The sequence below is a fragment of the Monodelphis domestica genome, chromosome 2 (assembly GCF_027887165.1).
Source record: "Monodelphis domestica isolate mMonDom1 chromosome 2, mMonDom1.pri, whole genome shotgun sequence".
In the NCBI taxonomy this organism is placed as follows: domain Eukaryota; kingdom Metazoa; phylum Chordata; class Mammalia; order Didelphimorphia; family Didelphidae; genus Monodelphis; species Monodelphis domestica.
In genome coordinates this window covers 252,041,436-252,054,336 of record NC_077228.1, presented here as the reverse complement: position 1 = coordinate 252,054,336, position 12,901 = coordinate 252,041,436, and the positions used below count along the sequence as shown (strand labels likewise).

The 12,901-nt window shown below is 33.9% G+C and overlaps 1 protein-coding gene across 4 annotated transcripts in view; it reads left to right on the top strand.

The window, feature by feature from the left end:
* The window catches only part of TBCD (tubulin folding cofactor D), a 537,579-nt gene that overhangs the window by 432,249 nt on the left and 92,429 nt on the right, over positions 1 to 12,901 (top strand). For all 4 annotated transcript variants that reach the window (XM_056814255.1, XM_056814257.1, XM_056814256.1 and 1 more), the window contains exons 26-27: positions 6,601 to 6,677; positions 10,268 to 10,349. In XM_056814255.1, coding sequence (XP_056670233.1) covers positions 6,601 to 6,677; positions 10,268 to 10,349 — 159 coding nt within the window. The remainder of the gene's footprint in view (positions 1 to 6,600; positions 6,678 to 10,267; positions 10,350 to 12,901) is intronic.

The following is a 12,901-nucleotide window of genomic DNA, read 5'->3' as shown; positions in this document are numbered from 1 at the left end:
ACAAAAAGATTGCTCAAATCCTGTGTTTTGCCAAAATCCTATGGAAGCTCTGAAAAGATATAAGCCATATATGGAAGGCATTGTGAAGGCAAGTAACTTGGCCTTATAGACACGATGACTGTGGCATCTTGCTATAGGAACAAGACCAGAACAGAGCCAAGCTGGATCTTGAGGCAGTGAAAAGAGAGGCCCTCAATAAAATCCAGAGCTAAAGTGGTCAAAGAATCCCAGAAGGAGAAAAGCTCCAATGTCAGGTAGGCACAGAGTCCCAGGTATAGAAGGAAAAAGGCTCCATGCAGTAACTGTGCAGGCCTAGCACAATTACATTCAGATAGTCTGGGTCTAAACTGCAGCAGAAGACAAGGCCAAACAATTCCTACAGAAAATGGGATAACCACTGCAGTCGGGATCAAAAAAGATCAACACATATTATCTGTGAGTACACATGCAGGATATAGCATAAGTGCAAGTCCTTCATTCAGACATAAATTGGCAATATGAGTAAAATGTAATGGTCAAGTATTTTGTACTGAGAAATGCTCAAAGGATGTTCCCAGAAAGAGAAAGTAACTCACAACAAATAGAAGCAGAACTTCAAAGGGGTAAAAAATAAGGCTTGACCACAAGAAATGCAAGAATAAAATAAGGGCAAGGAAAAAAGAAATACACAGTGTAATTTATATATCACAAGTGTTAAACAAGTTCCCTCATTTTTATAACCAGCTTCTCCTCATTAGAAAGACACAGTCACTGGCAAAGAAAACAAAAAATACAAAAGAGTTAGTAGGGAAGAAATATGTAGGGAAGTATTCAATTAATAGTCATAGCCATGAACACAAAAATGGGGTGAATTTACCCATAAAATGGAAGCGGCTATTTATAAGTATACTTGCAATATAAAGATTGACAAATTAAAACAAAAGGATATAGCAGTGCCTATTATACATCTTTTGAAATTTTTTTAAAACTAGAGATGGCAGCCATGATTTCAGAGAAAATAGAAATATGATAAGAAGAGATAAAGAAGGAAATAACATAATTAAAGGTATCATAAATAACAAATCAAAATTAAGACAGTATAATTGCATAATAGTATTTAAATATCTTAAATGAAGTTATGTGAATTAGGAGATAATAAAATTGTAAGAATGGGGGACTTCCTGGAACCCTTTTTTCAAATTCAACAAATATAACCAAAAGCTAAAGAGAGAAGAGGCCTAAATAGAATTTTATTTTATTTTTATTTTTCTTCTTTAAATTTTTTTTCTTTTCTTTAATTAATTAAGATTATTTTTCCATGGTTACAGGATTCATGTTCTTTCCCTTCCCTGCCCTCCTCCTTCTCTCCCCTCTTCCCCTGCCATAACCGAAGAGCAATTCCCCTCAGTTTTACACATATCATTGTTCAAAACCCATTTCCATATTATTCATATTTGCAACAGAGTGATCATTTAAAGTCTACATCCCCAAACATATTCCCATCAAACCATGTGATCAATCATGTGTTTTTCTTCTGCATTTCTACTCCCACAGTTCTTTCTCTGGATGTGGATAGCATTCTTTTTCATAGGTCCCTCAGAATAGTCCTGGATTATTGCATTACTGCTAGTAGATAACTCTGTTACGTTTGATTGTGCCACATTGTATCAGTGTCTGTGTACAGTATTCTCTTGGTTCTGCTCCTTTTGCTCTGCATCAGTTCCTGGAGGTCTTTCCAGTTCACATGGAATTCCTCCAGTTCATTATGCCTTTCAGTACAATAGTATTCTATCACCATTAAATACCACAATTTGTTCAGCCATTCCCCAATGAAGGGATTCCCTCCTCCCCCCATTTTCTAGTTTTTACCATCATAAAGAGGGTGGCTATGAATATTTTTGTACAAACATTTTTCCCTATTATCTCTTTGGGGCATAAACCCAGCAGTGGTACTGCTGGATTAGAGAGTATGCAGTCTTTTAAAGCTTTTTGGGCATAGTTCCAAAATGCCTTCCAGAATGGTTGGATCAATTCACAACTCCATCAGCAATGCATTAATGTCCAAATTTCACCATATTCCCGCCAACATTTATTATTTTTCTCTGCTGTCATATTGGCCACTCTGCCAGGTGTGAGGTGGTACCTCAGAGTTGTTTTGATTTGCATTTCTCTAATTATGAGAGATTTAGAACACTTTTTCATGTGCTAGAATTTTAGAAAAATTGAAGATGGTAGATTTCTGCTGATAACTGTATAAAAATAGGAAGGAATTTGCATACCTCTCCACATGGCATCAAATTGTCTGTGTGATGACTACCATAAATGAACTGAAAACTAAATAATGCTAAAGAACTAGTGGATCAAATAACAAATGATAGAAACATTAGAAAATTTTATCAAAGAAAATTACAATAATGAAGCAAGATATCCAAATTCATGGGATCCAACAAAAGCAATCTTTAAAATAATTTTTATAATTATAGCAAACTATACTATGAAATAATAATCATCAAAATGGTGACAGAGAGGTTGGACAGTGTAGCAGACTAGGTGCATAACCTACAAAAACAAACATCAGTCAACCAATAAACATTTATTAGGTGCCTGCTATGTGCCAAGTTCTGTACCAAGTACTGGGAGTACAAAAAGAGGCAAAAGACAGTTCTTATCCTCAAAGAGCTTACAGTCTAATGGGGGAGACAATATATGCACATATATCAAGCTATATATAGGATAAATAGGATATAATTAATGGAGGGAAGGCATAGAATTTCAGGGGTTGAAGAAGGCTTCCTTTAGAAAGCAGGGTTTTAGTTAGGAATTAAAGGAAACCTGGGAGGTCAATAGTTGGAGCAAAGGAGGGAGAACATTCCAGGAATAAAGAACAGCCAGAGGAAATTCCTGGAGCTAAAAGATGAAGTGTTCTGTTTATGAAACAATCTGAAGGCCAATGTCAGTAGATAGAAGAGTATGTAAGGAGTAAGGTATAAGAAGCCTGGAAAGGTAAGTGATGAAGAGCTTTAAATGCCAAATAGAGCATTTTGTATTTGATTCTGGAAGCAATAGGAAAACACTAGAGTTTATTGAATAGCAAGGTGGCATATTGGGATCTGCATTTTAGGAAATTTACTTTAGTAGCTAAATGGAAGATTGATTGGAGTGGAGAGAGAATTGAGGCAGGCTGACCATCTAGCAGGCTAGTGCAATGTAAGGTATTGAGAACCTACGCTAGAGTTGGTGACAGGGTCGGAGGAAAGAAGGGGCTTTTTGGAAGGATGTTGTAAAAGGGAAACTGACAGGCCTTACCAATAAATTGGATATTGGGAATGCTATTGGGAAACTAAAAACAATGTGAAAAAAATGAGATAATAAACCAATATTTCACACTGTATACCAAGATAAACTCCAAAAGAATACATTACTTAGATAATAAACCTTATAATATTAAACATATTAGAAGAATAAAGAAATATCCATTTTTTGCATCAATGGATAGAAGAGTAATTGATGACAAAACAAGGTAAAAAGCAGATTACAGAAGAGAAAATGGACAATTTTGATTACATAATATTAAAATGGTTTTGTGTAGTTGGAGAAAAATAATTGTTGCAGCAAATTTTTCCTTTAGCACTAATTTTAGAGCTGTGAAACTGGTATAGCCATTATGGAAAGAAATTTGACACTTTGACCTGAAAGTCCCTATATTGTGGGAAAGGAGGGAAGGAATTAGCTATACACTTTACAATTATTACCTCATCTGACTCTCACAGTAACCCTGTTAAGTTATTTTTATTATTATCATCCCCATTTTGCAGTTAAGAGAACTACAGTTATTGTAGACAGAGGTTAAATGACTTACTGAAAATAACATAGCTAATAAGTCTCCAAAGCCCTATTTGAACTCAGGTTTTTTTCACTCCAGACTTAGGACCCTACCCATAGCATCACCTAGCTTCCTTGAGTATCCACTTGCACCTTACCCTTTGAGAAATCAAAGAGAAAGAAAAAAATATTTATCTATACAAAAATATTTATGGTACCAATTTAAAAATTAAAAAAAAAAAAAACCTTTCCTTAGCAGTATCAGATCCCAAACTATGCTACAAATCATTAAAACAGTCTGATATTGGCTAATAAATAGAATGGTAGGTCAATGGAATAGATTAGATATACAATATAGAGGGGTAAATTAGCTTACCAGACTAGTGTTTGATGAACCCAAAGACCCCAGCTTTTGAGATAAGAACTCATTATTTAACAAAATCTGCTGGGAAAATTGGAAAAGAGTATGGTGGAAACTAGATAGACCAATATCTCAAGAGAAGGTTAAAATGGATATATGATTTAGATATAAAGAGTGATATTATAAGTAAATTAGGGAAACATAGAATAGTTTACTTTGCAAATCTATGGAGAAGGGGAAAATTTGTGGCCAAACAAGAGAAAGAGCAATACAATATAAAATGAATAATTTTGATTACATTAAATTAAAAAGCTTTTGTACAAATAAAACCAATATAACCAAGATTAGAAGGAAAACAACAAACTGGGGGAAATTTTTTATAACAAATTTCTCTGATGAAAGTCTAATTTCTCAAATCTGTAGAGAACCAAGTCAAATTTATAAGAATACAAAGCTATTCCTCAATTGTCAAATGGTGAAAGGATATGACCAAGCAATTTTCCAAATGAAAAAATCAAAGCTATTAATAATCATCTGAAAAAATATTCTAAATCACTTTTGGTTAGAGAAATGCAAATTAAAACAATGCTGAGCTACCACTTCAACCTGTCATATTGGCTAATATGACAGTAAAATAAAGTGATAAATGTTGGAGAGGATGTGGCAAAATTGGGACACTAATGTATTGTTGGTGGAGTTGTAAACTGATCCAACCATACTGGAGGGCAATTTGGAACTATACCCTGTAATATTTAAAACTACGAGACTGTTTGTAGCTTAATAACTTCATTAAATCAAAGTAGTAGTAGTAAAGAAAGGGAAAAGTAGGAGAAAAGTAGAGAGATACTTAGCTTTCTAATCTATTGGCCACCATAATGGGCTTGTAGCTACAACCCAGCAAGGGTCCCCTCTGCTCTTCCACATGCACACCAAAGATCTCTATTTCCTGCCAGGTCTCCCCTTATAAGCTCTTTTCTCCACCTACTAACTCTCACATCTCACATCTCAGGATAATAAAATTGAATATGTCCTTTGATCCTGTAATACCACCACTGTGTCTGTATCTCAGAGATCATAGAAAAGGGGAAAGGACCTATTTGTACAAAAATATTTATAGCCACTCTTTTTCGGGTGGCAAAGATTTGGAAATTGAGGGAATGTCTTATCATTTGAGGAATGGCTAAACAAATTTTGGTATATGTTGGGGATAAAATGGTATTGTAAAATAAGAAATGATAAGCAGAATGATTTCAAAAAAAAGCTGGAAAGATCCACATGAACTGATACAAAGTAAAAGAAGCAGAACTAAAAGAACATTGCATAAGGTAATCACAACTGTGAAAACTCTCATCAATGCAATGATCTGGGACAATTCTGAAGGACATATAATAGGGAATGCTATCTACCACAGAGGAAGAACTGTTGGTGATAGATGGATGTGAATTGGAGCATATTATCTTTTGTATCAGTGAATTTAAGGTTATATTTTGGGATTTGCGTTTTGTATGGGTGTGCTCTTACAACAGTGATAAATATGGAAGTGTGTTTTGCATGATAATACACGTATAGTCTAGATCAAATTCCTTACCATCTCTGAAAAGGGGACGGGAAGGGAGAGAGGGAAAGAGTTTGGATCTTACAATTTTGGAAAATGTATGTTGAAAATTATTATTACATGTAGTTAAGAAAATAAAATGTCTTTGAGTTAAAAAAGCAAACAAACCTTGCTTTCAGTCTTAAAATCAATACTGTGTATTGGTTCCAAGGTGGTAAAGATTAGGCAGCAGAGCTTAAATGGCATACCTAGTGTCATATAGGGAATATCTGAGGTCAGATTTATACTCATGACCTCCAGTCTCTAAGCCTGGCTATCTGACTCACTGAGCCACCTAGTGGCTCTTTGTAGCAACTCTTTTTGTTAGAGAAAAGAATTGGAAGCTGAGAAGGTACTCATCATTTGGGAATGCCTGAACAGATTTTAGCATATGAATATAATGGAAGATTTCTATATTGTACAAAATGAAAAAAATGCATTTTTGCAGAAAAGTGGGAAGACTTGTGTGACCTACTGTAAAGTGAACAGACCCAGAACAGTTTATACAAAGGATATATACATCTACACAAATAACAACAAAAGTAATAATTCAGATGAATGTATTACCCAACCAGGATTCCAGAGAACATATTGTGAACCATACTGTATATCTCCTTTTAGACTGACAATGGATTTAAAATGCAGAATGAGATATCCTTTTTGGATTTAGCCAATGGGGGAATAGAGATAGAAATATACTTTGCTTAATTATGCATATTTGTTAGGAGGATTTTCCCTTCATTCCTTCCTCCCTCCTTTCCCTCTTTTCCTTATTTTTCTTTTCAACAGCAGGTATTGCCTTTTCTACTTTATTAAATAAAATAAAATTTTCTTTTTTTAACAGGTAGCTGGCAATGGTTAATAGACGACAGTTTAAAAAGCCTCCATCTTATCTCAAGTACTTCAAGACAGCATGTCAAGGTACAGTTCTCTTTTCATACCTGTGGACTCTTAATAAGATCCAGTAATTATTTTCTGTTTTTTTTTCCTCTTGTCATATTAAAGTACTAAGTATTTATAGAGGTAGCTATCTGGCACCTTGGATAGAGCACTATCCACGAAGTGGCCTGGAGTCGGGAAAACCTGAGTTTAAATTGGGCCTCAGATACTTCTTAACTGGTTGACTCTAGAAATATCCTTTATATTTTGGTTGGCCTTAGTTTTTTCTGTTGTAACATGGTAATAATAATAGTACCTATTTTGATAGATTGTTGTGGAGAATCAAGTAAGATAATATTTGTAAAGTACTTATATTCCATGGCAGAAAGTACCTAGGGAGGTTAAATGACTTGCCCAAGATCACACAAACTGGCAAAGCTTGAATTGAATTTATCTTGATTCTAAGACCGAGCATCTATCTATGTGCTATTCTTACTTTCCTCTTTTAATTTTGTTAATAATCATAATGATTATATTTGTTTTAATAATTTTTTTGTTTTATACAGTGAAATAGTTATAATGAGGTTGTATCTACTTTGATGGGTAGCATCTTGGTATTATTATCAGTCACAATGATACTTGTATTCTTACTTTTTTGATCTCATATAAAATATTTTGTTTTTCATATTTTATTGTGTTCTTTTTTGTTGCCAAATACAAATTACTTTTATAGTTTTCTAGCATGGTACTAGGCACTCAAAGATTTATGTGTAGATCAAGTCATAAGGGACATTAAAGTATATCTATGCCAACTGTAGTACATATTAGAAGTAGCTTGGCTTATATTTATTTAACTTAAGCTGTCTTCCAGAATTCAATAAAGTTATCATTCTTTTTCTTATCCTTTCACTTCTACCCAGAATAAATATTTTGTATTATGTTATCCTTAGGCTTTGGAATTGTGAGGTACTACCATCTTTGCTCCTCCAAGGGGCCCTTGTTTACAATAACATTTTTACCATCAGTTTAGATTTATTAATGAAATAAGAATTTTAACTCTTTAAAAATGAATAGGACTTCATGTTTGAGTTACTTTAGACTTTTTCAAAACCCACTGTTTCTTTCCTGCCTGTTTCTTATCATCTTATTTTTTTAATGTTACATGCGCCTTTGTAATTCATAAATATTTTTTCAAAATCTATTTTAATAAAACCAATGACTTTTTTTGTATTATACTGAAAGGCAGTGACTAGGCACTTAAATTCTTGTTTTAAAGTATTTATTCACTTAGAATATTTTTCCATGGTTACATGATTCAAAATTTTTCCCACTTCTCTTCCCTCCCCCTTTCCTGAGCTGACTAGCATTTCTACTGGGTTATTCATGTATCCTTGTTCAAAACCTATTTCCATATTATTCATATTTGCAACAGAGTGATCATTTAATACCAAAACCCCAATCTTATCCACATCAAACCACATGATAGATCATATGTTTTTGTTCTGCATTTCTACTCCCACAGTTTTTTCTCTGGATATGGATCATGTTCTTTCTCATAAATTCCTCCAGATTATCCTGGATTATTGTATTGCTGCTAGTAGAAAAGCTTGTTATATTTGATGGTGGCACAGTGTTTCAGTTTCTGTGTACAGTGTTCTCCTGGTTCTAATCATTTCACTCTGCATTAATTCCTGGAAGTCTTTCCAGTTCACATGGAGCTCAGTAGTATTCTATCACCATCAGATACCTACCACAACATATTCAGTTATTCCCCAATTGATGGACACCTCCTTGTTTTCTAATTTTTTGCCACAACGAAGAGCATGTAGGCACTTAAATTCTTGTTAGCTTGACTCTATTCATAGTTGTTTCTAGTTAGACTGACCCCTAATTGTTTAATGTATGCAGCATTCTATTTTCTACCTCCATACTTTGGCACAGGTATTCTCCCATATCAGGAATGTATTTTCTCCTTAACTTAACCACATAGAATGTTTAGCTTCACTGCTATCTTCTACACAAGGTATTCTGTGATTCATCCGGTTAGTGTTCTCTTTCTCTTGAAATTAATTTGTATTTACTCATCTGCACAGTGTACATATATTCATCCAAAAAATGTAAACTCCTTAAAAACATAGGTTGTTTTTCATTTTTGTCTTTCTGTTCCCTCCACCTAACAAGTGATTTGCACACAGTAGGTATTTTAATTTATTGAATTAAACTGATTATCATTTGCTTCTTGAGATTGGCATATTGAATGGAGCTAGTCTTTGTACATGTTCGTCAGTAAAACGAACAGTGGCTTTTATGGTCAAAGAACCTACATTCACATCCTAGCTCTTCACTGAGCTATTATCCAACACACTTTGCCTTTTTGGGCAAAGTTTATAAAATGAATCCTTTTAAAGTGGTTTGGCAGGATACCAAGGGACCAGTGATGATTCTGTGCTACTCACCTTCTTAGAGTCAGTGACTGACTGATGATTCAAGTTTTTAAAATGAATTATACATTTTTGAATATGGATAATGTGAAAATTTCTTTTGCTTCAAAATGAATATTTATTACAAACATAATGTGTGTTGCTCACTTAATATATGTATATCCACACAGATTGTCTAAGTATAAATTATAGGGAGGCACTGATAGATTTCTCATCAAAAGGAAAATTCACCCAAGTCTCTGAGCACATAAGGTGTAAATCTAGAAACTTAGGAACCAGATTTCTTCTACTTGTCTTATCTTCCCAAACCCTTTTTTCTCATCTATGGATCTCTCCCTGAAGGTAGTCTAGAATCTTATGTATCTCTTTTATAAGGAGAATGAAGAATATTTATTTTCTTTCAAGTGATTGCATAAACTCACTCCTTCATGGAATCATCATTCTTTCTACTATTTAGCAGAGTCTTATGCAAATAACTCCAAGATTTACTGGAAATCTGGAGTACACAAGGTTTTTTCCCCTTTCTCAATTGGTATGGGGGGTTGGGAGAAGAAAAGAAACATGTGTTAATCAAAAAGCAAACTTTTAAAAATTAAAGGGAGTCAGACTAAATTACCTCTGTAACTTCTTCTGGTTATAAATTTGTAATCTATGAAGAATTTTTCTTTAAAAACGCCCCCCCCCCAGACATTTTCTTTCCATTTAGAGTATTTTCTTTTCCCTTTGTTTTCTTTTAATAAACTTTTGATAGTTTAGACAAAATTTGCCATACTAATTTGGCAGTACTAAAATTGAGTTGTGATCTTTCCATTTGAATGTCTTTTCTGGTGAAGTTCATTGATAAAAATTAGCTAATTTGGGGTTAATTTCTGTTTGTGATAATGGTATTTTTTCCTCTATATTATTCCACTGGATAGGAAGGAAAATCCATTATTTATAAAACCTTTAGTCTTTTGAGAACATTGTCTCTGATAGGGAAACAATTTACCAATTCTGTTTTGAACTGGTTAACTCCAAAGAGATATGGTATGAGTTTGAAGCAAACAAAAAAATAATATATTTATGTCTTAGAAAGGAGTATCATCTTAGAATCACTATCATTAAAGCACAAGTAATTCTTTAGTAGTCCCTTCAAGTTGTTTTATTGAATTAGAAGCTTTTTATAACCTCCCAGGTTTGACTTTATTTTAGGAAGCTGCTGTCTCGGCCCTAGCAGCATTGTGCAATGAATACTATCTGAATCAACAAGGAGAAGTTGATCCTGTTATACAGGGTAAGTGATTCATAAGTCTTGTCTCTTTTTTAAAATTAATACCATTAATTATCCCTGTTGTATATACTGATAGAGAATGGAAAAAGGGGCCTTTAAGTACTGCCACTGTGGATTAGTATAATTATAAGCCCAACCTAGTTGTATATAATTTTAAGGTTTTCTTAATCACTGGAAAACATACTTATGTAATAATTAATTATGCCCTGAATAGCAGAGGTTCTTAATCTGAGGTCCATTGAGCAAGGGGTCTTCAGATAGACTTTAGGGAGTCTATGAAGTTGAATGGGAATTAGATGACATCTTTATTCATTGCTAAGTGGTACAAAGAATAGAGTACCAGAGGAAGACCTGAATTCAAATATGGCCTCATAAACTTACTAGTTGTGTTGCTGTGAGCAAGTCATTTAACCTCTCTTTGCTTCAGTTTCCTCATCTGTAAAGTGGGGATAATAAAGCACCTCCCACCCAGGGTTATTGTGTGGATTAACTGCCTTGAAAATTATAAAACACATAGCATATTGCCCAGGTATGTTAGATATTATTATTAGTAGTAGTGGTAATAGTAGTAATACAATTGATTCATTTTTACTCATACTTATTTTATAATTTTATTTATTTAAGAACATTCTCTGAAATGTTGCAGAATTGCAAAGGGATTGCAAAATTGCAAAATACCCCCACCAAAAGGTTAAGAATCTTTTAGTGTCTGCTCTTGAATGAAGTTCCAGTTACATACACCCTAAGGCAATTACTTATTTATTAATAATGTCTATCATTGTGAAGAAATAAGTAGGAAATCAAATTATTCCTTTTAGAATTACACTTTTGAATTTCACATAATTTAAAACAGGAATTAAGTGAATATTATTTATTTTTTATTAAAGAAAAATGCATGAGGAATATAATATTGCATATGACCAAGAAGTAACATTTTACAATAGGAGGTCCTGTGGTACCAAATTCAAAGGGAACATGTAGGGACAATTTTGGGCTTAATTTTTTCAAAGTGTGTATATTTTTACAATTACAGTGTCACATAGATGCAGTACGTTTCAGCTTATGAAACACATTCCTCATAGACAACTTCATTATAGAATCGTAGATCTTGAGATGAGTGACATCTTAAAAATAATCTAATTCCATCTTTTTGTTTTACCCCTGGGGGAAAATGAAGGGCAGAGATGGAAAAGGACTTACCTACCTTATACTACCTTGCCTGTGAGATAATGTAAGCATTATTATTCTGATTTTTCAAATGGGTTAACAAATCAGGAAACCAGAGAGGTTGTGACTTTGCAGAATTAATAGTATCAGACTTAGGACTCTAACATGATCATTCTAACTCCAAGTCCAGTGTCTTTTCTACTGCATTACTTTGCTTCTACTGCTTTACTGAGAGTACAACATTGTGCTCTTTGCGGGTAAAAGAGTTTCTCTGTGTTCATATGATTTGGAGTACCCTTTTCAAGACCAATAGCAAGAGGAATTGGTGATTATGTCAGTGACTTTTCTAAATCTATATCATTATCATCTTCTTATGCTTCCTGTATTTATAGTTTTTAAGTGTTTAGAGTAATTTGTTCATAGAATTGATATAAAGATTTTGGTCATGGAATTGTGGAGATGTTGGAAAAGGACTTGAAATTGAGTAGCTTTTGTCATTTAGTTGGAACGCCATGTCTGGCCATTTCTTTGGCATAAACGTGCGAGAATGATTTAAAAAACAAAACAAAACAAAATTGTTATGTAAATAATGCACATCAATTGATTTTTTTTCTTAAGAACTTACCGTATATAAAACTCTGCTTTGATAGATATAGGGGGAAAAAAACCATAAAACTGAATGACTGGGTGTCAAGGCTTGATAAAAAAAAAAAAACAGGGTAAACAATTAAAAAATATTATGTACCTCCTTCAGGAGTTTATCTTCCCTTATATTAGGGAAGATTTGACAGACTTTACAGACTGGGTTACATGATGTAAGTGAGACCCCACTGTAAGCTAAGATTTTGAGGCATACATCTGCTGCTACTGACTTCAGAACTTCCTACTTTCTTAGTACATCACCCCATGCTTCCCTGCTAGTAACTACATTCCCCTTTCCCTTTACTCTTTTCAGTACCCCAAGGGTCTGTCCTAGAACCTAGTATTAGGGGATAAAGCAGCCAGTTCATAATCGTCCCTGTTGCAGCGCTCCTGTGGTTCTTGTGGTTCTCAGAATGGATACCTGCCACCCTGGTACATTGAAATGCATCTTTTGTACCATGCTTCCCAGAATGGTTGAATAAGTTCACAACTCTCCCAACAGTACATAAGTGTCGCAGTTTTCCCACCTCCCCTCTAAATTTTGTTATTTTCTGTCATTATAGCCATTCTGATAGGTATGGGTTGGCAACAAAGAATTGTTTTAATTTTCATTTTGCTAATTAATAGAGCTTTAGAGTATTTTTTTTTGCATGGCTATAGAGAGTTTTAATTAATTGGAGAATTGCCTATTCATATTCTTTGACCATTTATCAACTGGGGAATGACTTGTATTTGAGAAATGAGGC